Consider the following 27,911-nt stretch of genomic DNA (forward strand, 5'->3'; position numbering starts at 1 on the left):
AAGCAGTCTTGAAAAAATTTTGCTACATTGCAATCACTGCGATGAATGTGAGGAGTCCATTAACCGTTATACCAGTGGCGGCTAGCCTCAGACAATCAGCTGCAAACAAAATGCCCCACAAAGCACCCGGATGTCATCCCTACGTGATAACATTATCTCTCTGTTTGTCTTAATGGCGACATGGCAATCTCTGACTACGTTAAAACGCGATGATAACGCCGACATCAAATCTTTTTATGCTGTGATCCGCTGAATGGCAAGTGATCAATGGGGAACCCATCTTTCTTCAATGGTCAAACTTCATGAAGCGCTGGCGGTCAGTGGCACAATGTATAAATTATCTTTAATTTCCCTCTGGGCATCACAGCTTAAACGTCTCAAAATTTTCCATAGAAAAAGCATAAGACGAGTCATTGGAGTTCCTCAGGCGGCTGCAAACAAGTCAGTACTTCATGAGTCTCTACCGAAACATCTTAGCCTTGTCGCTTCACAGAGACTACTAATGCATCTTGGCCACCTAGGAGAGACGGTAGCTGGGCGATCCTTTCTCCAGCGGCTCTGCAAGAGATATGAGTCGAAGGCCTACTTTGCACTTAATACTCTTAGTTCTTTAGGCCTTAATGTCCGAAGGCAAAGGGAATGGTTGAAACCCCCTGGTCTTTTCCGACCCTCGACTGTAAGGTCACAATTCCCCATGTGAGCGCAAAACGAAGCTCTCCTTTGGCAGCAACGCGGTTGCTTATACTTGAACATTTGGAAACAGGGTATGTCCGCCATCTTCAAATTTTCACGGATGGTTCTCTGGACAAGGTCAGACAAGCTAACGCAGCGGCCTTTTACATTCTTTCGACTGTAAGTGGTCCGTACGCTTTCCTGCTGTCGTATCCTCCACAACTGCTGAAAGTGTTTCTATTGAGGCTACTTTACGGAGTTAGGGTCTTGTCCGGCTCAACCTGTTGTCATCCTAACTGATTCAAAATCTGCCCTTCAGAGGTTAGAGCGCGGATTCCCCACTGACGCCTTGTCTAGAAGCTCTCTGCGCTTGGTGCAGGATCTGTACAGCAGAGGCTTTACTATACATTTTTAATGGTTGCACACTCACATAGCAGTCAGCGGTAATGAGGTGGCAGACAGTCTCGTCCATAAAGCTCTGCCAAGAAATTCATCAAAAAAGTACCTCAAGACGGAAAACGTCTCTATAGGAAAACGGCGCTCGATCATTTGAGTACCCTGTGCAGTGCGCCCCACAAGCCATGTGTGACCAAAGGACTGATCCAAGGCCACTCTACTGCATCGAATTCGCACGGCTCTGCACGCACTCCCGCCTGAATGCATAAGACGGGCATTGCATCGCCTTCGCTATGTTCTTTATGTGGTGTGTGCGCGGATATCGAACATTATTTTAAATACGGCCCAGAGTACAACGCGGACATATGATGTTCGCTTCCTTCAAGAATATAGGAGTCATTCACAGTACAGTTCAGGACATTGATACCCGAGTGGAAACCAGACATGCAGAAGGGAGGCTACACGCCTTTTTTTAACATTTCTGCAGGACGCTGATCTTGTCTGTAAATGGTGACAGCAGGAACGTACTATAGTCTACTGTGATTGAATGTGCGCGTAGATGGTGTCTGCTGGAGTGGATGGACTATGTTACACTGGGAGTGAATCTGTGCATGGATGGTGGCACTACAATGGACTCTGTTCTACTGTGACTGAATATGTTCATAGATAGGGACTTCTGGAGTTGACTATGTTCTACTTTGAGTGAATGGGTGCATAGAAGGTGACTGAGGAGCGGAATATGTACCATTATAAGTGACTGTGTGCATATAGGGGCAGATTTGACAGGTTTTAGGTCATTATTAACATATAAGTGATACTACGGTGGCGCAATTGCCGGCAGAACAAGCAAGACTGATCCCATCTGTAGTTTACAACAACTCAACTCAACTTTTTACGCTGTGTTTGTGCTTCAGCAACTTTCACAGCTGGATTTAGGTGGAACCAACTGTATGCTTCAGGGCCGCTGGCGAGTTTACGATTACGATTGGCAAAGTATGTTATTGATTTGAAACCTCGCGGTTATGCCCAGGTGACCGCCCGCTGTATGGATTTTGCCACACTTTTTCTTTTGACTTCTTATGGCACCTACGCAAACACGCCGCAGTGGCTGAAAGGTGTTTGTAGGAGTTTGATGACGCCCTATAACCGCACGACCCACCAATCACAGCGAGGATTTCACGTGTCACAAGGCAGGGCCCCAATGCATGCGTTGGTCACCCGATCGCACAGAAGAGCTAGCGAGGCCACTTGATAAGAGGTGAATGCGGCCCTAGCCAAAATTGATTGAGGTAGCGCGAGGTACGTGCAAGAGATGGTAATATGGCGGAGTTAGACTATCGCCAGCATCGACACCACTAAATGCACAAGTCAAAGATTAACAGCTGCTTTGTAAAAGAGGGTAAGTACTGCATCCCGAGATATGTCTATTCTACAGAGAACATTTCACGTGGAGCTAGGTGCTCTGCATTTGCTTTGTGTTTAAACGTAGAACAATACTTCTGGACTAAAAGAAGGCGAACCCCAGTATATTTCCTCCTGACTTTAGCAATAACAACATTGATTCTTCAGCGAAATTTTTAAGGTTATAAGCACGTGAAAGCGGTTAGTAACGTTACTTCTATCCAAAACTATGAGAAAAAATTCACAGCTAATGTAAGTGTTTCTGTTGTAGCGAGAAGAAAGCCCAGGGAATGCGACCTTCCTGCCATTGAACCACGCCTGCTTTTTTTTCTATTCGCATCCTGGGCCTGGTAGGATGACTTAACGCAATGGCAACTATGGTGTAGCCAAACTTGTGCGATACTCTGCGAACAATTGGCAAAAAAAGTCCCGTTTAGAATTGTAAGTAAAGGACGTTGGAATACAACGCAATTGTAGACGTTCAAGAAACTGCAAAGTTTGTTGGCAGCCGCTTACATATGCCAATTTCCAAAGCAAGCGTTCACTGAAATAAAATTGTTAAGGAGCTCAGTACAGAAACCACAATTATTAAGTAGCTACCAATTAAGCCTAAGTCATCCCTAAGGAAAGCAGCTGTTTACTGTCCGCCAATTATTACTGCAACATGCCATGTTTATTTTTATGAACTCCTTAGCTTACGCTTGTTTAACAAAAAAAAATCGGACTTTTACAAGTAAGGCGACAAGAATTTTAACGACAGCTGGCGACTGCGTGCAAGCGAATGGAACGAGCAGTAACGCACGCGCGTTTATCCATTAGTTCATAATCATCACCTTTAAAAGTCGGGCGTCAAGAGAGCAGACAAGGATGGGAAGACTAAGAGGACAAAGGCTTTACAGTGGGAGTGTGGCTACTGTTATTGGCATTCTTGCTAACGAGCGTGGTGCGTTGACATGACGTCATGCGTAGTCACTTCTCAGATTACTACACCGACAACAAAAATAGAACGAACGGGTAGTTATGTCCTAAAAATGGCTGCAAAAAACTCAATCGGAGAGGCGCATCCGCAAGAACCACATGGAGGGTTACCGTGGAGAAAATAGGGTATCAGTTCAGTCGATCCATCAATGTTTTATTACCATCACGACCACAAGCAATTTGCTTAACAGTGCTTGAACCCGTAGGAAGGACCTAGTTGTCGGTCTAAAACATAGGAACGCGTAGATACACGCATGCTTCGTAAAAAGAGAAAAACGGGCCTGCAATAAACGATATGATATAGGTAAAAACCAATTTTAAAATACCTTTAGCAGGTGCGGGTAGCGGAACATAATTTGTAAAGAGCGGAATATTATACAGACTTCACTAACCAAAGACACGTGATAATGGCATTGAAAAAAGGTTTAGACATAATTTAAATGTCATGAATTCAAGCTATAAAGTGCATGCATATAAGTGATGAAATTTGAGCACTTCACATCCTATAAGTAACAAGAGAGTAACATTTGACACACTGTCCCCACTTCGAGTTATTGATAAATTCGCCCTCCCCCTACCATAACCTTGCCGTCCCGGTTAGCTTGCTTAATACAGCAACTGCTCCAGTGAAGTGCTGGTCCCGGCTTCGAACCATGGACCAGGACGAATTTTTCTTTACGAAGTTCCCGAGAAAGCTGCTGTATCGCTTTCCTTCGTGGCCGTATGACTGCGATCGGGTGGATGTCAGTGAGATTACTCCCTTATCACAAATCCACTCCACCTTGGTGGATTCCCCTAAAACATTTGACCAACATCCAATAAGTTTTCAACTTTTCTGGAAATTTCTTCAATTCTTAAATCACCTGGTATTTTGTTCCCCACTTTAGCACCAACATACTGAATGAGCCTCTCCCCATAGACATTTTTTCTAGGACGAAGATTGAAGTTGCCAAATGTGAACATTCTTATGTTTCGTAAGGAGCTCTAGAATAAGCACACAGGAAATGGCCAGCTCTTTCTAGTTATGCTTTGTAGACAGCGTGTGTTTGTTTGTCACGCAAATGATCGTATGGTAACGATTTCAGACATACATATTAAGGTTTACTTTGGCTAGGCCTCCTAGAACAGGGCATGGGGAGAGAACAGCAATGCCGAGCCGGACGGTCACTGCCACGAGAGTCACTCCCAGAGCTGTTTGTTAGCTTAGAAGAAGGAGGGAGCACAATAACTGAAAAACTGCCGCTGAGTCTAGCTTTACACACCGGTAAAGCTATCTGTTAGCGTGTTTTTTGAAAGCGACAAATTCTGCCCAAAAATACTGCAAAAGAAAAAATTGGACATGTTCTTTCTCTCGTTGGAGCGAAGAACAAGTGGTGATATTCGCACAATAGCGTGCTTACGCACACTCTACAATGTCCACCTCAACGATATATTCTAAGGTAAGCGATTGTTCGCAGGCTTCATTTCGCGGGCGTTACATCGTTTATTGCTTAAGTCTATTGTTGTTTGGTCCAAGAACCACTGTTTTCATGAAACAACTAAGCGCAGATGTTTTCTCCTGAAACGTGCTCCTGCAAGTACATTGACAGGAAAAGGCTTCAAAATAACCTGCTCTGTAAGTTCAGAAATCCGTCTCGTCAATATTGGAACGATTGTTTTCTCCTATGATTTTTTGGAATTCAACTTCTGCGCTTCAAGTTCGTGACCGTTGGATAGCCTTGATGGTATTCCTTGTTCAAGTGTTTTCTGCATCATAATTTCCCGGAACAGCAGTTGCTCTAGCCCTAATGCCAATGTAAAATACAAGTTCCGAGAACTTTTTCGCAACATATTTTGGCGCTATTCTCATGTTCCATCTTCACGTTCAAATGAAGACTCGCGCGGGCCCGGCAACAGAGAAAACTTTCCTGGAGCCCTTGTTCGCAGGCTACCAGTTACAGCTACTTGCTTTCATATAGAACACTACACAATGAACAATGCCGTTTGATTTTCAGGTACAGGTGAAGTTTATCCCCATTTTTTTCTATCTGCAATAGCCATGTGCAATCAAAGCGGCGCAGTGAGCTTATAAGAGAACGAAGAGGCAAGAACATTTCCCAAGCAAGTTTCCACTTCGCTGAAAAGACATGGAACTGTACCCGGCGTTGGCATTTTTTCTTTATTTAGGGCTCTGCGCAGCAACAAGCCGATCCACGAGAGGTAAGAAACTCGCTTTGTATTGCGCTTCAGTGAGAGGCGCAAAACTCCAGCGATCGACTGAAAATATGATGTTTGAAAGACAGTATTTCCATCAGTCATTATTTAGATAAACAGCTGCAAAAACTCCCAAAGTTTGTTTATTGTTTCGCCAGTCGTGCTAACCGCTTTATATTCATCATTGTGGCACGCGGGTTAACTGATGGTCAGTACTACCCGTGTTGTTTTGTATTTAGTCCGACTTTTACTAGCTTTTTCAATTTCGCTTCTAGTATATCATTTTCACGTTCTAAACGATTCAACCAGAGGATACTAAGAAAGGGGAAACACTACATTATTGGATGGTAACAGTAGAAGAAGCAGAGTCAGAAGGGATATTTTCGCGATAGGATTGTGAACACTGAAGCGCAACCATATTGTGAACAGAGGGATGAACTCTTTAAGACAATGTGGAAAGGTACGCTTTGAAACAAAACAAAGAGTTTTGTTTGGGTCAGCTGTGAAACTTCTCTCAAATATTTAAGGATTCTTTACTTGCTTAAAAACAGAAAGACGCTTCTACAGCAGACTTAGGTCAGGATACTCGAAATTTACACGTAATTCAATTGCCAGAACCTCAGATTTTAAAAAGAGGTGCTAGGAAAAAGGTTCTCGGAACAAGAAGAAGGCGGTCCTCTAGCGCACTCACTTGAAGGGGCAGGGTATTCTGCCCAAGCCATGGGGTAGATTTCTGTCACAGAAACTACGAAAGGTCCGCGGCTGGCAACGGAAAGATATTTTCTGCTCAAAACGTGTGAAGTTGTAGGAGTTGCAAAGATTCCCGACCGTGCTTTCAACATTCTCTATTTGGTAACATCGAGGCCTCCGGTGCAGAAGTTAAAGGAACACTGAGGAGAAATTGAAGTTGGCTTGTATCGATAGAATAGCAGCTCCTGACCACAAAAACGCCACTCTTACTGAAAACAAAGCTCTTGTAATGCAGAAAATAGCAAGAACCAAAATACAGGTGTCGCCGCCACAGGCCAATCTCGCAAGTACAAGCGTGATGACTTCCTAGGACAAGAGGCGCCACCTTGGAAAAATTTTCCTTACTTCATGGAAGCCACGAATCTCTGAGGCTGGCAAAGGAAGGTTGCGCGCCGCACCGCTAGCCGTCAGAAATCACGGAGTCTGCGTTTACGTCACGAATCACGTCACTCCGTTCTGTGACGTCATGAGAGTTCTCCGTGTCGTCATAACAGTTCTCGAGTTTGAATCGGAGCGGCGGGAAAAACTTTCTCATCTCCGAATCCAAATTTCTTTGAAATAAATGCATCTTTCGCGCCCGGACAAGCGGCAACAAAGCCATGAAATGCCGAACTATCAGATTTTGCTAACAAAAAAAAATGATAGAGTTCTCCTCAGTGTCCCTTTAAAAGCCTCCTCTCAGTACTAACTGCATAAAGTTGTTACGCGTTGTAGTGGGAATGTAACTCTATTTGCCAAGAGTAAGCATTCCGCATATTTAATGAGTGAAATCTTGGGCAGCATACCCTTTCTCTGAAAGAGAGCGCACTTAATGGCAGCTTATTCCCTGTTTACTCTCAAATAAGTGTAACTGTGCTCGTCTGCAGTGCGCTTTCAAAACCTATTATGCAACAGAAATGGTTGGCGAGACCGCTTCCGTGCGCTTAGCGCAATGATCACTGCATGCAAGTCGGCTCGTCTGCTTCTATTCTTGCACAGCAACCGGAGCTGTCCTCACGTCGTGATGAACGCTGTGTAAAAAACTACCTACAAGTAAAAAGTAGCAAATAAGAGTAGGCGATAAAATGTGTACGGGTACGTAAGAGCTCCAGGCGCCGCCTAAATGACGCGTGTTATCAGGGCACTGTTGGAAGGTGGATAGGCACGTGGGTGCAGTTAGAGGCAGTAAGGAAGTGAAAGCGCGAGAAGAAATATCACGACGGCTGCTTTCACAAACAGGTGGTATATGTTAAAGAATGCGAAAGTTGCTCTGAAGAAGGTATGTGAGGTGGAAATGCTGGTGTGACTGCTCCGTTGCGAACAGGGCTAACCTGCAACGTGTGCATCGCACTATTACGGACACCGTAGCAGTTCTTCTTGTACACTGTGACTGAACGAATAGTTTCTGGAAATAAAACATTACGAGCATGACATCGGCTTGCTCCGTATCCCTAGTTATATGCAGTGTTAAGTTATTCAGGAGTACTCGTTCAGTCGCTACTCGGTTAGCAGGCACTGCGGCTCACAGACACTCGTTAATTGCGGTGGAATCTATATAATGAGTTCGTGATAGCGGGAATAAATATCATTACTATTCATGATAGAAGTGGGGGGAGACAAAATTTGGCAAAGGCAAGTTATGGAAATGTGTGACGTTGAGCAGAACATCGATTAATACGAATAAAAAGAAATCTGTGGTCAACAGCAAGCACCAAGCAAGTTTTTTATGCCACAGTAGGCAGCGATGTAGAGCATGATACACGAACACCGATTCTTTGCGAGTCGTGCATATACTTGAAATTTATTGAACCACACGAACTATGTTATCCGACACAAAAACCCCTCCTTGACCGGCAGCTTTCCCTATTCCTCGTTTTTATACAAATGCTTTCCAAGAGGAGAGATGACGTGAGGCTTTGCCCAGTTTCTTGCGCACAATATTTGTTTACACGCGCCTCATGCGGTTTGTCGGTATTCGATTGCGAAAAATGTGTTCAGTGCAGAAGTTTTTCTGCGTAAATTTCTCGAAAAAGATGGGTATTTTCTGAAGCGCACATTCGGTGTAACCTTTCTACATTAACTTTTAACTACGCCTGGCCCGCAAGAACAGCTTCAAATAGTCGTGACCGGTAACGTGAAGCTTTCAGAGACATCTTTTCTCCACTCTATCGCTCGCCAGGGCCAACAAATCATCATGCTGCCGCTAAAAAGATGAGGTGCTACATTTTGTTTCTGGCTACGATCGCAAAGTAATCACCTTTTCCAAGTTAAAAACTGCTTTCAAATGCCAACGTTAACTAATGGCACTCTGGCGCTGACAAACGTTTTGCTTTCGACTTGTTCATAACAAGTTTCGCTTATTTCAGCACGCGAACAAATCCGTTTTCATTCGTCAGTGTACTCACTAACAGGCATTTAGTCAAAGAATTGGATAGCACGGTAAATAAAGATAAGAAGATTTAACCTAATTTAAATATTATGCTAGAAAAATTGGCAAACTGATTCAAATAATGAGCAGACAAATTTAGGAAATTAGGGGCTGGCTATCGCACACGTATGAAGAAACCACGCAGTCAGTGAAACCAAGAAAAGCATAGACGAATGTTTTCTGTAAATTTCTGAAGCAGATGGACTGGAAATGGGTAGTGTAATCATTTTTAACCGATACCTTGGTTCACCGGAGAAGAAAAAAACAACCAGATGCGCCAAGCAGAACCCACCTCATTACCTCTGTGAGTCGCTTGCGAGGCTCTGCCAACAAATACAAGGTGGGGGCTGTCCAGCCCTCTAATTTTGAGTGTATTTCTGTTCACTGCAACCAAGCGTTAAGAGAGTTCACCATAGCCTTCATCGTCCAAACCGGCGTAATTAGAGCGTCGTGCAATGCAATAAGAGCTACCTGAAACGGGATCGCACTCTAAGGGCAGAAGCTTTGCGACCACCCTTTACTTAGGCATCAAGATCTCCAGAACCGAGTCCATTGTTTAGCTAATTAGCGGATAAGGATATTGAAATGAGTAACTTGTTCTGAGATGCCCGTTAAGGAATTCATGTATTAAGGAAGAAAAACATACAGAACGTTCTTTTTTGTTACGTTCATAAATTAAAACTTTCTAGAGAAATAACTTTTTACCTGAAAGCTGAATGATTACAAAGTAAAAAAATTACAACGCCATACCGCCAGTTGAAACAGAAATCAAGATCTCAGTATATCTCGTACGGTGGCGAAAATCCTTATGGTTAGGTTATACACGATAAATGCCATCAAATAGAAAGTGTGAGAGCCACCGCCATAGATTTATTGATAGAGTACCATACGCACCATACGGAGGTTGTGGGCTTGTATTCCACTAACAGCATGTGGTTGCTTTTTGTGCTTTCTAATCAATTGTTTTCTGGTAAATTCTATTGCACTACCAATTTTTCTTAGCTCCAGGCCACCAAATGGAAAAGAACTTTCCATATTCTTTCCATGCTTTTCTCGATTTCTGGCTTCCTCCACGTTGTGCCAAAATGGGTTACGCCACTGTATGTCGAAAAAGTTACTGCCAATGATAGTGCCATTGACTTTATGACGCAACATTCGAAAGAAGCCGCTTAAGGTTCGCAACAAACACAAACACGCAGTGATAATTATGACTTCAAAGTTAACATTAGGTGCGCATTTATTGAGAGAATTGAAGCGTTTGCAGCATTTTGTTTCCTAAGAGTCACGACCATATTCGCCTCACCTGAGAACAAATTGCTTGCATCAACATCTCAGTTGCGATCTCCCAGAGAATTCAAAATAATGTGCTGGCTACCCTGCACAAAGCATATATTAGCTAAACTACTAGTCGTACGATGCGAGGATTTTGGAATTAATTTTTAAAATATTTCCACCTCGATTGTCCTTCTAAATTTAGAAGAGAGTCTGGCCTGCCCATTCTGACATGAATTATATGGAATCCGCGCAAAGTGCAGCCGCTTGAAGTTTGTTGATCTTCCTTTGATCAGAGCACTAGTAACTTGGACTAACGAATACATGGACTTTTAGACCTCTCCAAACGCTCGAACACTACTTTGGGTACAATCAGATGGCTGGAATTCTTTACCCGAGAATGTTGTTGAACGCTCGTTTCTTAATGGCTTCCATTCACAGTTTTCCAGCGTCATCTAGCTGCGGAGTGTTCTTTTCGCTTTCTTATTCTCGGTTTTCATGCACTGACATCTTTGTAAAATTCAGATGTTTTGACTCCTGCGGCTACTAGTACCTGTCGCTGTTCTTTCACAGTGCCGCCTAGATGATTACAAGCGTCTATATGAGCATATCCATCTCTTGCCTATTACTTCTTTTGTCTAAGTATTTGTCCCGAGACTGCAACAGCCACGCGAATGAGGCTACCATTAGGAAAAAGCTGTATAAATAATATCGCGTCAAAATAAACACCTGACAGTCCAGCTGTGAAGACGTCCTTCATTTATACAGTTTGAAGTTTATCAAAAGAAGACAGCTTTCGGAGGAAACGGTACAACTCTTACATACTCTATTAGGAGCGGTCACCATGTGGAGCACTCTATAAAGACATCCATCAATGGCAATCTCAGTTACCATCTAACGCTCTTCGCTTTTGCTGTAACTCGAAGACAACCCGAAGGTAGCGATGATTCAGCGAAGAGAAATCATAAGTAAGGCTTAGTGAAAAAACTCTAAAAGTTTAGGTCATAGCGATTAAGGCAAAAATCTTTTTCAACGCAAAAAAAAAACGCTGCCGGAAGTGGCAGAAGGTCACGTTAGGAAATTAATCAGATTACTTTTAAGGATTTTGTGCCCTTCCCGCAAAAAAGGTCTACGAGAAGGCAAGTGGGCGAGGTCTTTTGTCAAGAGCACATCGCGACTGGCAAGTTCTTGGTCATTGCCACATTAGAAAAGTTGAGTTCGAAAGGTTAACAATATAGACCAGGGGAAGCAAAATAAAAACATTCATTGCATGAGGACAACTTTATTTTATGCTATACAGCACGAAGAACAGCAGCAAAGGTGAAATAAAATGTAAGATGCAATTATTGACCCACTCTCAAAGTACCAAGGGGTGCACAAAAATAAACATTATGCACTATTAGAAACGCACGACCTTTCGAGGCAGGCGTGCAAGGAAGGCCTCTCACAACGACAGCCAGCCTGGACTGTTTTCCACTGAAGAGCCCAACCTTGTCTTTCTGTATAGTCGCGAGTAAAAAAAGATTAGCACACTGTCGTCACTGCAGGGGTGAAAATAGCACCGCTCCGCTACCGCACCGCCGTACTTTGCGAACACATCTTCCACTCTCGTTATCGGCGTGTTCGTAACCGTAGCGTCAAGTGTTGCTACCTGCTGCTGCGGTGGCCCGTCACCAGTGCTAATCATTTTTACTCTCGAATGTAAAATAAAAATACGATAGTCTGAGGCGGAGCACTTGGGCGTACTTATAACGGTATAAGGTACAGAAGATGCGTACGACGCTGAATGAATTCAAGGGCTGCACCTCGATGTTTCTTGTTGATTGTCCTGGATCAAGGATTATATGTGTTTTTACTTTAAACTCTGATAAGCAAATAATACTGCTGACTCAAGGAGCAAAAATTGGTCGTTTTGTAAATTAAAGTTTTCTCACAATCTAATGATGCATTTGAGCCTATTCCTACGGCGATCACTTCAATACGGTAATTCAAATGAGGTGGTAATACTATGCGATTTAACTTACTCTCTTAACTCCCGTTTTTTTCATCATTTCCTTTCTGCTTAAATGTCCTCTCCTCCTCTTTAATTTCTCTGATATAGTAGTCCATAGAGTGATCGCTTAGGGGAAGAAGCTGCTTTGAGACTTTAATACAGCGCTTATATTCGCTTAATTCAGGAAGAGGCGAGTGCTTGGTACTCTGCAACCCGAACACAACGGCTGTCTAAACCTACTTCAGCTAGAAGAACCCGCACTTTAAGTTCTCTTCTCTGTGTTCATGGCGTTTTTGATTTGCTGTTCGCTCGTTCATGTATTCTCCTTGTTTTAATAAACTGTTCATCTGTTTCCCTCTATTTCGGCCAGGTCCATATGTGTACGCTCTAAAAAGAAGGAACACGTTAGGTTTGGTTTGTTTGGATTTAGCTCCACAAAGCGACTCAGGCTATGTGGGACGCCATAGTGAAGGGCTCCAGAAATTTCGACCACCTGCGGTTCATTAACAGTCACTGACATTGCACAGTACAAGGGCCACTAGAATTTCGCGTCCATCGAAATTCTAGCGCAGCGCCCATGATCGAACCCGCCTTTTCGGGTCAGCAGCAGGGCGCAACAACCACGGAGCCACCGGGGCGGCGAAGAAAGGAGCCCATCCGCTCAAAATAAAGGGACTTACGGCACGCAGTTGCCTGTTTCATACACTCATACCGGGTGACTTTTCAGGAATCACGTTGTGTTACCGCGTTTCTAAACAGAGGCTTTCTTCAATACCACACTTTGGTTTCACGGTCAGCATGTGCGCTATGCTTGTCAGTAAAGATTGAAATAGAGGGACTTTAATGCGTACGGTTCACTGCACCTGAGATAGCAATGAAATAATTCCGTTTCGAATCCACTGCGGTCTAAATTGAGGAGCCCCACAACTTCGGGCTTTCGCCATACGTTGGAGCCAATAATTTTACACCGTCGAAGTAGTACTACGTTTTTGTACTGTGCAGATGCTCATCTAACACATTCGTGCATTCATATAATTTTTATATTCCGAACAAAACAGTTATTGAAATTGAGCCGGAAAAGACTGTTCTGGCTTTTATGACAACGCACAGGTAATGGGAAACACCTGAAAGGAGAAGCAACGCATTTCTAGGGCACCTGCTCCTCGGTCATGTTTCTCCTGCTGATAATCGGTGCCGTTGGTCTTTAAAGTTATGTGTTCTCGATCAATTTTAACTTCGTCTTCTGTATCTATGTTACTAAATGTCGCAGCCGGCCGTTATTTAAGATACAGTAACTATTTCACGTTTCACACTTTCACCACACCGCCTTACATCCTGACAAGTAATTATAGGTCATAAATCCCGTGTTCAGAACGCTCGAACACACGGACCTTTGAAATTTTCAAACTACGGCCAGTGTTAAAAAGATATTGCAGTGTGCATGATATTTAAGCGAATGAAATTTGAAGAGACCGAATATAAGATGTCTCAAAACCTCTTAGTATTAGTTAAAAATATATTTGTTTTCCTAGTTAAGCAAACAAGATTCGTCATTATCAATTATGTGCAAGCGAAAGAACATTTTGAGAAATTAAGCCACAGAAAGATTTTTCATTTTATTAGCAAACGGCGCAAACATGTTTGCGTCATGCCTCCACATTGGTCTTATTTCAGATCCAAGATGCATCTCAAACAAACCAATCGTTAATACAAGACGATGCTCAACACCTTCATGGCAGTTCAACTTAATTGAAAAGAAGTGTAATGAGACGTGCAACAAGGACGGCCCGTTCGACAGCAAGCTTGCTTGCGATGGATACTGTCGTAGTGGTGAGTCCATACGTACTGTTCTCTCCACCAGAAGATAAATCCTTTGAAAGACGACCCATGCGTCGCGCGTGTGGTAACATGCCGAGCAATTAGCGAGTTAGCGGATACATAGCTGTTGCAGGAATCGAAAAGCCGACAATAAGCTGCAAATAGTTTTTCTGTGGCATTTCAGCCGGAAAATATCAGCTTTTATTTACTTTTCAGAGAATACACTATCCTAGATTACAGATCCCTAGAAGCGGTCTGTTATGCGTAGTATGTGCAGTTTTGTGTCTTCCTCGATACTTGAGTTGTAAACATGCCGCCTCCTTTGAGTGTGATTTTTATGTTTGTGAATGCTCGCAGAAAAACTACACATTCTATTTTCTTCGTGTTGCTTAGGAATATAAAACCTGATTTATTGGTGCTATTTTGGAAACGTGCCCGACGGTGTACCATAATTTACAAAAGCCTTTGCATAATTTTAGCTTTAGATCAAATCCACCGGGTTTATTTAATAATTTCACGTGTTTTGCCTCATTTATTTATAATATGTACATCTGTAAAGGTTTCGGGCGGGGATCCAGCATCCAGCATTACAACCATGATTGCGAGTTTACGTGCCTTAAAAATATAACTACATCAATGTGACATGCTCCCTCTGTGATCTCTAATATCTTTTCATCATGTAAATTAAAGCTATTCATATGGAGAAGAATTGCAAAATAAGAATACGCACTGTGTACGGAAAACTTGTGACAATTTTATCAGGATGAAATGCTAGAGGCCCGTCTACTCTGTGATCACATTGCTCGTTAAACAACCTCAGGTGGTTGAAACTATCCGGAGCTCTGCACTACGGCGTCCCTCGTATTTTGAGTAGCTATGGAACGTTAAACCGAATAAACTAAAATAACTAACTGTGATATTTTTATCATGTGGATTTCAGTTGACGTGTGCACAGCTCCACGTGCTGTGTCTTCCTGCGCCAGCGATATACACCCTGTTTTCTACTATGATCCCTCGACACGCAGCTGCCTCAAGGACATGGGGTGCATATACTATGGAAATAACTTTCCCACCATTGAGGAATGCCAGGAAACGTGTATGAGACGTAAGTTCTCCAACATTTACCGGTAACAGAGCTTATTGTTCGATCCGTGCTGGTTTACTTATTTGAAACATGTCAATTTTGTTTATAATGATCATGTTCATCATCGATGGGAACGTACTGATATTATCCAGGCGTGTTAAAATCTGGGAATTAGCGTTCATTGTGAATATATAAAAAACATTTCCTTACACCTCATCCAACTAAGCTAACAGGGGGAGCCGAAAATGGCCCCCACCACATCCGCAACAAAAAGCACTCGTTTTTGGTGTGCGTATTTTACGCCATACTGTAAAGGCACGTGTCCCAGAAAACCTGGTGACGGCTTGACGGCGTTACTAGAGGTTCCTATAAACGGTGCCAGCCTCAGCAGAAGCGTATCGGATATGCACACGGAGCGGACCACGGCTCACGTTACAGGCTTCGCCTCTCAAGGTCCTACGCTGCCCACACTATTGTTGCATTCTTAGTAAACGCAATTTTGTAGTCTACATAGGAATTAAACCCCTGACCCTCGGCCTGCCAACGAGATATGCTAGCATACGCGGCGCAGCCACATTCGTGCGGTTTCGTTAAAGAGGGGCTTTATATGTGTGCAGTGTGCACTTTCAAATAATTATTTTCACTTCAAAAGAGGAAATAGAGCCCGCGTCTGCGTTTTGAGAGTAACCGCTGTCGCCTCATATACTTAAAGGTGGAGCTTAGGTCTCCCCTCATTTTTTCCTTATTCAGTGCACTACACGGTTCCTTTTACTGTCTATTTTATTATTATCCCGCTTTCGCTGTCAACACACCCTTCATGCAATTCCTCGACTATACGCCTTAAACTTTACAAAAATAAATAAATAAAGCTCCCGGATGTGTGAAATCCTGTCCACCACAAGAAGCATATTGTTCAGAGCGATCAGAGCCCAGCCTGCACAGCGGCTATATGCAGCCTGATCTTTTGGCTCACATGGCACGGGCAGTGAGCTTCTAGATTTCTGACCACACGTGGCGTACTCTCGACCCAGGCAAATGTCCTATAAATGTGACCGCCCATAGCAGCACGCTCTTGAAGCACGCTCATCAGGAACGTGTTGCCATGCGGGACATTTTCTGGAAAACGGCAGCTCCTTGTTAGCCTGAAATTCTTTAACATCAAAAAGCTTAAGCCTAAATCTACGGGTTGTCTACGCAAAAACGGCGGTAGCGCCGCTTAATGTAATGTCTCCTGTAAACTTGTTTTTGCGAGAAAAATGCGTAGGTGGGGCATCGAATATCGTGAAAACATTGTAATCTGTAACGGTTTTACCACAGCAATCCTAAACGCCGATTTTGTTGTCAAAAGTACATCTTTTTTTGAGACACAATGCAGATCAACTCCAAAATAATGACAAGCGAGGAATATTCAAATATCCAGGCATACAAATGCAACATTGATTGCAATGAGTCCAATGTTTCGTTTTGGTACATTCAATATTGAACAACGCGGATGAACAAACAAGATGCATTCCAATGCACAGGGGAGGATTCTGTTCTAAGCTACGCGTTGAGTAGTACAGCCTTCTGCATTTATAATATAACGAACGACGCTCGAACGCTATGCATGTGAGCGACTTATAACAATGATAAGAGAAATCGCCAGCTGTTTAAGGAGCCCCACAAAGTGCCCTCAAGTGAAAGCGCCTTCGGTTACACTGTTCCCTTCACAAACACACAGGTTCTGCGGCAGTGTTTGCTGGCACAAAGCGCAAATCGAATTAGCAGATGATTGAGCACGGCTAAGCGCGTAATATCGTGCAGTAGCACTAGTTACGGTGGGCATTTAGAGTCCTTACGTGTTCTCAATGCGAAAGCGTCCTTTCACCTGAAGGCATTTACACTAAATGCATTAAGAATAAAGGAATTTCACTTAAAGGCATTCAGACTAACGTAAATAAGCATAAAGGCATTTTACGTAAAGGCATTCGACCTAAAGGTCTTTGAATTTGAGTCATTTTACCTAAAATCCTTGCTCATAAAGGCTCTGAAAAAAATGCATTTGACGAACAAGCCTTTGACACAAAAGCCTTTCAGCAAATGGCACTTTCTCTGACGCCATACACCTTCAAGGCATTCACCAAGCTGTACCCTTCACCTAGCTCATAATGCAGGTGAAGGCCTGCCAGGTGTACAAACCTGACATGTTGCCCACAATCCGGTGGGCAGGAGGGCCGCCTGCTACGAAACAGGCTTCAGGGACGTATATACGTTTGCCCGAAATCGGAAATGACCCTAGTAATGCTACAACGCAAAAAAAGTGTGGCCGTGAGGCGCGTTCGCTTTCTTTCGTATCATTTGAGCCTCAACATGCACAATAGAGATCAAAAGTGCCAACGAGGAAAATTCATTAGCATGTCTTACGTACTGCCTGATATGCGAATTTGGGCTGGCCTAGCCCCTTCTTAAGTGTAAAAAAAACCCACCAGAGTGTGAACCATCTCAGGAAATATTGTTTAAATCGCTAGAACGTAAAAAGAAACATTGCATCTTTCAAATGCATATTTCACCCCAGCCAGTATTTTCATCTGGAATGTCCGTTCTTGTCGAAGTTCGCCTTAACTCCGTTTCGCTTGTGCGTGCTCTCATAATACGAATGAAAAAGAAAACCCCTTTAATAGCCACAAATCTGCATCACGAAAGTGCTTTAATTCACAATCGTTTTCGCCAAACAGATTGCGTGGCAGTTTGTAAATTTCTCGTGAAGGGAACAGCGTAACAGACAATGATGCGCACGCTGGAGAGCAACTAGTGCGCTTGCGCGAACTCTTTCTGCTTTCCGCCGCTTATTGCCAATATAAGGCGCTGGCATACCTTGGGCTCGACGTTCGCGCAACGTTATTTAGCAGGCGCTAAAGCTAAATTTGAAATTTTGTGGCCAACGCAAAAAAGAAAACTTCTTAATGTGCAAATGTACCTATCGGTTTTTATCACATTCAGTATTTCTAATGGACAATCTAACTTTTCAAGTTTTATGCGCACACGCCAAAAAGACCCGTCGAAGAGGAGACGAAGAGTATGCCGCCCTAACAATTTTCTGAAAAGATAGCGAATCTTGGTATTTGATGCGCACTGCTGTGCAGCATTGTAGCATGAAACCTTGTTTTTCTGATCAACAAATTGCGCAAACGAATATGACTGTGACAATCAAGAATTCATTTAATTAACCAGAATAAACAAAAGAAAGGCCTCAGGGATGAGCATCATTAACTACAACGAGCAAGCGAGAGCGGTGGACGTACCTGCAAGACATGTAACGGCTATTAACATCTTGAGTTTTTCTCTCCCAGCTGAACCTCTAATTAAACTAAGGGTTCAAAAAGCGCTGCATCTGGCTCAGATCACTCGAATTCAAGTCCCGAGTTGAGACCACCAGCCGTCTCTTACAGCTCTGTCAAGGGGTGCCTTAGACCGTGTGTCACTTCCTGTCGTACAACGCGATTTGTAGATAAGTCAACGTTTACCATCTGACACAGCGCGAAACATGAGGAACCTGCTGTTTCCTGTGGAGGGCCAGGCTTTAGACCGCCGACAATGAAACATCATCAATAAATGTGCTAAATGTACATTTTCATACTATTATACGTGCTACACACACCCCAGCACACTCCACTGCCTGAGCCGCCAGACTAATATGACAGCGCGAAGCTCACTTACACTACCCAACTGAAACACGTACCTGGTCCCATGCGTTCGTTTTTTCTTGAAAAGCGAAACAAAACCGCATTCGGTGCTATCTCTAGAGAGCAATGTGGGGAGGGGGGAAGGCGAGGATGGGATAATGGCACCTGTTAACGACGTCCATTTAAGCCGTGTTCGCTGCCCCCCCCCCCCCCCCTTCTATCACGATTTCACAGTTTCATCTTCCAAAAACGTTTTCGAACGTTTGCCACGAGCAGCAGCGCTGCTGCGGCAGTCTTGGGTGTTTCAGTATTTCTCTTATCGCCGCGCTGAAAGCTTCAATACTGAGGTCGACCCCGGGAAGGCGCAGGGTTAGTCAAAGCGTCTACGGAGAGTTCCATGCCAAGTCGACATCGCGCAAATGGCGATTTGAATCTAACGGGAGCAGCAGGGTGTAGTAACGGGAGCAGCAGGTTGGAGCAGCAGGGAGCAACAGTGTGTAACGGTAGCAGCAGGGAGCAGTAGGGAGCAGCTGTGTTGACTATAAACTGGGGTGGACCGATGCGAAGTCAAAAAAACTCTCTTTAGCGGCATTTTTCCTGGAGAAGCTTCTCGGTTTCGCCACCTTTAGGAGTTAAACTTTCCTTTACATAAAAACTTGCAGCTGCAAAATTTCAGCTCCGTAATCTTTAAGCTATGCGCAAGCCTGCAATAATAAAATACATTCATGCAGAGATACTGATCTTAATACCGTCGCTAATACGAAGCGAAAACCAGCAAAATGACGAGGAAAACCATCTTAAAGGGACACTGAGGAGAAATTGAAGTTGGCTTAAATCGAGAGAATACCAGCTCCTGATCACAAAAACGCCGCTCTTAGTGAAGACAAAGCTCTTGTAAGGTAGAAAATAGCAAGAACCAAAATACAGGTATCGCCGCCAGAGGCCAATCTCGCAAGTACAAGCATGGTGACGTCATAGGACAAGAGGCGCCACACTGGAGGAATTTTTCTTCCTACATAAATCGCGAATCTCTGAGGCTGACAAAGGAAGGTTGCGCGGTTCAATATTTAAGTAAGTTTCGTTTTAAAACCGATAATGCACTTTTATCACACAAGGAAAACAGACAAAATACAATCTGAATGTTGGAAGCAAAGAAAACCGATGCTTGGCGGCGCCACAGGCGGCCAGGAGAGTTTAGATTTTTTGTGGCGCTTCGCGTCTATGAGCTTTGCGTACACTGTGGTTTTGTTTTTGACGTGCCTCGATATACAAGCGCCGAACAGCAGAGGAACTCCAAGTACCGCTTCAAGTGCTAGTTAACCTTTGAAGGAGTCTGTTAAGGCTGGTCATATGATCGCCACGGTCGATGAAAAACTATGATGGCGCTGTGGTCGGTGACCGTACAAGGCAGTTCGCAGTATAAGGACCACTTGTGTCTTCGCACGCTCGCCCGGCGAAACATTCCCGGCTGTGCCAGTCAACTTACAACTACTTAACGGAAATTGTTTTTTAGGGCATCTAAGAAAAATTGCTGATGGCTTAGCTCTGTTAGGCCAGGATATACGTAGCCAAAGCGCAGAAATTTCTGCATCGGAAGAGTGCATTCACTAGATGCGCCTTTATTGGTGGTTATACCACGGGATGTCGTGGCGGACTGGTAGTGTCTCCGCCTCAAACGCCAAAAGCCCTCGTTCAATTCCGAGCCTCGGCACAGGACTTCTTTTTTTTATTCAGTGAGTGTGCAGGTGTTTTCAGTGGCTCCCATCGATGCCGCCACCGAATACGTTGGTTAGCGGTTAAGCGCAGGCTCTGTTAAGGTGCATTAATGCTCCGGCGTAGCGCACGAGCGCTGCACGGTGCCGTCACATCGGCCAAAGCGAGACCCTCTGTACTCCAACTGCGCTTGACCGCCGACGAGTTCGACGGCTTCGGCGGCTTTGGCGCACTCTCACCGCACTGGCGGAGAATTGGAGCCTGTCTCTATTTTGCGCCGAGTGCGCCAGCCGCCGCCGGCCCGGCGAGACCAATTCGGCTCCGCGGCGAAGTGCGCGTTGTGACGTAATTCAATAGCTTCGACAGTTGGGCGGAGCTGTTCATTACGAGCTCTCGGCTAATTTCATCCATTTACAGCACACATCTGAACGTACATGCAAGTGGGCGAGAGACCCGTTGGATTCAGTGGACCCGTTGGATCTAGCGGAAGCCGTTGAAGCGTCGTGCGTCGGCTTGAGTTTCAAGCCGCCAACTTTAAACGCGACCGCCCTTGAGCACCAATCCGTTTTTTGTGGCAAAACAATAACTAGATAACTTGGCCCTTGCAACCGTGGGAGACCTCGACGCCGCCTACTGCACCGTGCAACCGCGCCGTTCAAGAAATCACAATCCGTTGGCCCCAAAGCCCCGGCAAGCCTCCGATGGGCGCAACGTGCCTGCCTTGTCCTGGCCCCTCGCGGCTCCCCGCACTGGGGTTATGATATTTAGTTTGCAACTGCTGCTCACGCTAACCTAACCATGCTCCCTCAAAGGCATCGCACGCTCTGTGGGGCTGAGGTCACAGAAATGCTGGCCAGAGTTTTTGCGAGAACTACGTTGTGGGTTCGGGAACGGGATCCATCGCAACACTGGCAAGACGCCGGTGCAAACGTAAACGAAGCGACGGTGTCGACCCCCGATAGATGCCTTCAACGTGCGGCGGCGGTAGCCTTCATTTCGGCACCTGCTAGACCGCACCGCTAGCTAACAGAAATCACGGAGTCTGCGTTTACGTCACGTTTCACGTCGCTCCGTCCTATGACGCCATAAGAGTTCTCCGTGGCGTCAGAAGAGTTCTCGAGTTCAAATCGGAGCGGCGGAAAAAACTTTTTCAACTTCGAATCCAAATTTCCTTGAAGTAAATCCATCTTTCGCTCGCGGACAAGCGGCAACAAAGTCATGAAATGCCGATCAGATTTTGCTGACAAAAAAAATTTGATAGAGTTCTCCTCAGTGTCCCTTTAACATACCTCGAAGAAGAACTCAAAACCGAAGAATAGGAGAGGTCCCGTTAAGAGTCTGGTACCCTTTTTTAAAAAATAAAAATGGGTGCAGGTGTCACAGACGCAACCCCCCCCCCCCCCTCATTATGCTATGGCCATTTGGATAATTAATGTGTTCACCAAGTAGCTGATGCTATAATTAGGGCAGCTAGAAGACTTCGTAATGGTGCTATCACAGCATAGAAGGACGCGGTTCAGTCTTCTCTGACAGTTCTTACAACAGAAAACTGGATGATACTAGAACTAGATACCATAAGAAGCGGCCTGTACCCGGAATCTATATCTGGATGCGCTTGTGTTACCACATTTTTCTGTGCCCCGTACCATCTGCCGCTGTGAGCCTTAGGATATGGTTTTCGGTAAAGTGTTAGTTTGGATGTGGTTCCTAGCAGTTAGGATGCGAAAAGAGAAACACCATATCAAATAACAGAATTTGACCTTCATGATTTTCCACCACTAACCTTCGTATCGCGATATCCGTTGGCCCTAAATTCTTACCCCTGCCCATGCGCTTTTCAGGTGCTTGAGCGCAAGCAATGTGCTACGTGCTGAGAAAGTTTCATTACATTTTCGCGACTTTCGCTCTCTCGTTCAAGGACAGTACCAAAGTCTAAGATATATTCTTTATGCATTCAGAGTTCCAACACAGCCTATTTTCCTCCAAGACCACACAGGAAGAGTGTACTTCACAAATTCTTTTGTTCCGCAATTCGAAATTCACAATTTGTGAGAGAGGTATCACAATTCAAACATAACTATAAGAGCGATTAGATTTCTGGATCTACAGAAAACCAGAGGCGCAAAAATTTTGTTATGGTCACCTTAATTCGTCACATACAGAATGTTAAAACTAGACACCAGGTCTAAGCTGGAGTAAAGTGACTTCGGATTTGACAGTATACCCAAAATGTGCACTCTTCGTACTTGGTAACTAAATGGCTGCAAGCGTCAGAAATTTCATAATCATAGAGGTATAGCGTTTTCTCATTCCACCGAAAAAATATTTAATGGATTGAGTCTGCTTGCTAGGGCAGTGATGAAGGAATTTCTTATTTTAAAAGAACGTCTTGCTGAATCAGTTGCCAACTATACATCTTTGGTTACAGGCGCGGAAACAGACACAACACAAGGTAGAAAGACGAAATGAGCGCCATTATTTCTTATTTATTACTTGTCTGAAAATATTCTGATGCTTAATTTTTTTGCGGAACAGCACTTATCCCATTCTGATATCGGTATGAGCGAGCTTTTAAAGAAGGGCGGGTGACTAAATTGTATTGTCTATCTACACTACCAGCGTGAATAAATATGCATGCCGAATAAAGAACAGGTCCCACACTTGTCGTAATCTTAATTCTCATTTCTTTGCCCACAGGTCGACCGAAGCCAACAAAACCTTGGAAGTGTTTAGTGTTTCCGACTCAAGGGTACCCTTGTCGATGGGGTTCCGGCTCAGTACGTTTCTACTACAAACCTCACACCGGCCAGTGCATACCTTTTTGGTACTGGGGCTGCGGAGGGACCGCAAATAATTTCTCGTCCTACCGACACTGCATGAAACATTGTGCAAGTAAGTAAAATATAAATTGCTACTGGTTTGGTTAAAAAGGCTTTAACGTTCCAAAGCGACTCAGGCTATCAGACACGCCGTAGTGAAGGGCTCCGGGAATTTCGACCACCCGGGGTTCTTTAACGTGCACTGACAACGCACAATACACGGGCCTCTAGAATTTCGCCTCCATCGAAATTCTACCGCCGCGACCGGGACCGAACCCGCATCTTTCAAGCTAGCAGCCGAGCGCAATAACCACTTAGCCACTGCGGCGGCCATAAATTGCTATTGCAAAGCATCGCAAAATAGAAGTGATGACCCAGCCTGCTAGGTGAATCAATGAACTTTCTCGTGCTGCCAATAATGTTGCTGCAGCTTTTGGCTTACTACGGTATGCGGTTAAACACTGCACTGCTCAGTTAAACAAATATTTGAGGCTTGCAGATTTTCTTTTCTATTTTTACACAACACATATAGCGCCTGCAGTGGGGCATTATTCTAAGGAGGAACATCATAAATAGCACCAAATGTGCAGTATAAGGCTAAAAAAACCCATGAAGTATGGGACCGAAAGCTAGATACGAAAAGGACTGTCGTAAATAGAACACAGACGACGCGCACGCACGCACGCACACACACACACGCGCACGCACACGCACACGCACACGCACGCACACGCACACGCACACGCACACGCGCACGCACACACACACACACACACACACACACACACACACACACACACACACACACACACACACACACATGTACACGCACGCATGCACACATGCACATGCACGCACGCACACAGACGCACACACACACCCACACGCGCACGCGCACCGCACAAACACTATCAGAAGATTTCAAATTGCTGCACTGCTTCAGCAATAGAGCCAATTTGAAAATATTGAAGAAAAGGAACAAAATGCACAAGGACAAGAACTATTGCACTCATTATAACAGGTGGTTTTCCAAAGCGGTCGGAAAGAATGTAGGAGGGGTAGCAGTTATTTGCGCGCGCAGGCTGTTCCAATCATGTAATGGACGTAGAAAAACACTGCCTTTTATTATGCTTAATGGTCATTATAGTTGCGCGTCTTTGGTGGGTGCACAGCGCGGGCGCGAATGTAGTTGCAGTAATAATGTGTTGAAGAATTTATTGTGGGTATATAAATAAACATCAAGAAAGAATCTGTCAAAGCACCTCCTGTATTATTTTGCAAGTTCTCTAGAGGGTGCCGGTTGCACAATATAGAAAGCATGTACTGTAATAGAGTTAAAAATAATTTAAGACAGCGCATCAAAGATTTAAAAAGCAAGTGCATGAATTGCCTCCACATTTCTGCAATGTATGCGTTCCGATTTCTAATCACAAACACAGAGATTACATGGCTTTTCAGGCCTATGAATTTTGTAACTGCTTAGCAGAACCGGCGAAAAAGCTTTCATAGCTTTCATGTGTCGACCTCTAATTGTTTTCGTTTTGCCAGTGTTCCGATTTTTCAATACCGACAGTGCCTTCTCAAAGAGTACGGGTGTTTTTAGAAAAACATTCGTCAGAAAGACATCGTTTCCAATACCATCGCTTCTCGTCGAAGATAAGTCAAAACTTTCGTGTACACGTGAAAATTCACTGAAGAAGCAGCTCGTGGTGACTACATGCGCGGTATTTTGAATATTTAATACTTTTTGAGCAGACTTCTTTGACTACAAGCGCAGATAAAAAAAAAAGCGGTACTAACCTTACCAATAAATAGAGTGTAGGTAAAAAATAACGTTTCTTTTAAAAGAATAACGGTACTAAAAACATGTCCAGGGATTTCTCTAGTTTTTTCAGGTTCCAAAATGTCTTCACCGCTTGCACGCTGTTAGGAAAGATAGCGTGGCTTGACCCCATTGAGTGTACATCATTCGTTCTTGGTCGCGACAGTATGCAACTGTCAGATCTGGGTAATAATTACAAGAAAAATTAGTGATGAATCTTTTGAAAAAGTTTTATGCCGCCCGCCTTTGTGCTTAACAGCTTCACAATGGGGGCGCATTACAATTGCGTGCTTGTTAGTTCAGTTCTTCGATTTCCAGAACCGCTGCCCCAAAAAATTATACCATCACGATTCTTTCCTATTCCAGAGCACTAGTGTCTGCTTGAAGTATTTGATTCTTCCCACTGAAACATGGTAAGATGACTTCTAAGCCACGTATATTTGAACGCTTGTCTGCCATTTACGAGCTTTACTCCTATTCAAGGGAAGGCCGGTGTTTGCCTTGGATCCTGGAACTCAAAGTGTACTATTTACCCACGGCGAATTTTCATGTAATTTTTATTTACTCACCAGAAAGAACAACACTGTCTGGCTGTTTGCTTTGCCGATCATTGCATTTTAAGAATTTCACATTAGTACCTTGTAAAGTCTATTACACTGTCGCAGCAGTTGTTAGGGCTATTGATATATGTAATGCATACACTGGCGGTCAGATGAAAATATGTGTAGCCTACCTCACCGTTAACACAAGGTACAATCTTTTAGGTTTGTCATTAGGTGCATTTCACGAATGGCGTATATCATTCTTGCACCTAAGACCCATCTTGCAACCTTGGACAAACGCTATCGCAGGACTACTAGGAAACGCCAGCACTGCTGCTGACCACATCCAAAGACCAGAGGAAGAGACACCGCCTTGGCTTACTGCTAGAGTGGTGCCTGTTCCTCTGTCCTTTGGTGAAATTCAGCGGCAGTGATGGTGTTGCCTATAGTCCTGCGATAGCTTTCATTCAAGGTCAAAGGATGGATCTTGGGTGCACATTTTAGCGTCGCTAATCACACTCGTTTTTTTTTACTTACTTTCCGCGACTATTCATCTTTTATCATTAGAGGGGCAAAAAATGACATTCACAGCGCAAGCCTCCTCTCATCCTCCCGTCAGCAGCAAGTTGTTCCAGCTCGAATACTTCCGGGTGATAAGTGTAAGAGACCGCATTAGAACAGCGAACGCGTCGCTCTGTCGTCCTTGTCCTCAAAGGCACCGTCGATTCGGATCCTTGGAAGGCCCACACGGATCCGTTCCATTAAATGTGCAATGGTTTCGTTTGTGTGCAACACAGCTGCTAACCGTTCGGGGCCATAGTTTCGGAACGTCCAGCCTTTTGTTCAGTGTCACAATCGTCGTCTGATTAGTGACGGGAATGCTCAGAGGATACAGCTAGTAGAATTTTTCGCTCGAAAACATGTTGATTTAGCACAGTGTCCACTTCTTTGTAAATCTGGACTCCCCAGCGAGTCTTGTGTCGCGGAATGCGACTCCGCATTACGTCACTGGAGGCAACTGTATAAATTTAGAGGAGCTTTGCACCCTACGATCAGACTATAAAAAGTCTTCAAAACGTGCTTTTTGACTTAAATTCTTTGTAATGGAATTCAATAAATGAAGCCAAAAGCCACCAACCCCAAGCAAAGCATTTTTTTTTTCAAATGTATGGGGCTGATTAAATGGCAATCAGTAACATAATCATATTTCTGCCATATTGATAACTGACGAAAATAAAACCAAGCACATGCCGCCAGAAGGACGCTAACCCTCAGTCTCTGCATTCCGCTTACAATGCATTATTTGGACTTTTTTATTGAATTTTATTTTAAGAGAACAATACCGTAAGCTCTTCCCTAAAGTACCTAATAGTAAAGAATGGTTCGAGATCTAACGAACTATATCTTCCGCAAATTATACCCCCCAAACAAACTTGCTGGTAAACATAATTAACCTGAGCTCTGTGACCTTCGTTGACGTTACTTTCATTTTCGTGACCAACCAGCAGTTGCCCTCTGAGCAGATAGATATGCCCTATTTTCATCCGATATTCCTCGTTGTACGCTCCGCATAATTATCGCAGAGGATTGAAAAGTGCCGACATATTTTCAAGGTCTTATCTGTTTTATTGGCAGCTGTAGATGCAGGTTTTGTGGCAGCCAAATTTTCAGCACTAAACGTGACTCGAATAAGTTAGTGTCCCGCCTTGACATAGGTCTACATTTTTTCTGGGTATTTAAATTCCGAACTCTGTAAACGATATTAGTCTGGATAAATAGATTCTGCAAGAACAATCTACCAAAGAAGTACCACAACCTTATTAAAGCCTGCATCAGATTGCAATTTTGCCAAAATTAAAATTTAAGGGAAGCTTCCTTCAAACTATCTTTCTATGCTTTTCATGTTATATCTATTTTTCATTCCTCGAGGATTCCATTTCAGCCAGCAATAAATACTTCTGATTTTTTTCTAGGGAGACATGCCGGAGAGTTAAAGAACTTATCTCATTGGTTACGTCACATCACAGGGTCTTTGGATGACTTCTAAGCAGCAGTTAGCTGTTTATGCAGCGGATTTATTGAAAAATAAAATATTGCTGCACACAAAGCACATTCTGTCTGTTTATGTTCGTCAGCATCGATCACATCATAACTAGGGGTAAATACTGCTTCGTGGTGGGTAAGTTTCGAGAGGCCAAGAATAAAATTCGTCTAAGGTGTAACATTCCTTCTGCTGGTGCACAGGACAATACGGTAATTATTATAAAGCAATTTAAAGTTTTGTTCATTCATACTTCTGTGACTTAGGACTGTTAATAATAATAATAATAATTGGTTTTGGGGGAAAGGAAATGGAGCAGTATCTGTCTCATATATCGTTGGACACCTG

General features: G+C 43.9%; 1 protein-coding gene across 1 annotated transcript; it reads left to right on the forward strand.

The window, feature by feature from the left end:
- Positions 1 to 5,483: 5,483 nt before the first annotated feature.
- On the forward strand, positions 5,484 to 27,629 carry LOC144104959 (boophilin-H2-like). The gene is made up of 6 exons (XM_077638187.1): positions 5,484 to 5,646; positions 13,737 to 13,892; positions 14,821 to 14,985; positions 23,037 to 23,231; positions 25,347 to 25,393; positions 27,496 to 27,629. Exons 1-5 carry the CDS (start codon positions 5,574 to 5,576, stop codon positions 25,352 to 25,354), a joined length of 597 nt encoding a protein of 198 aa, XP_077494313.1. The 5' UTR covers positions 5,484 to 5,573; the 3' UTR covers positions 25,355 to 25,393; positions 27,496 to 27,629.
- Positions 27,630 to 27,911: the final 282 nt, after the last annotated feature.

Source organism: Amblyomma americanum, chromosome 9, assembly GCF_052857255.1.
Source record: "Amblyomma americanum isolate KBUSLIRL-KWMA chromosome 9, ASM5285725v1, whole genome shotgun sequence".
Taxonomy (NCBI): Eukaryota; Metazoa; Arthropoda; class Arachnida; order Ixodida; family Ixodidae; genus Amblyomma; species Amblyomma americanum.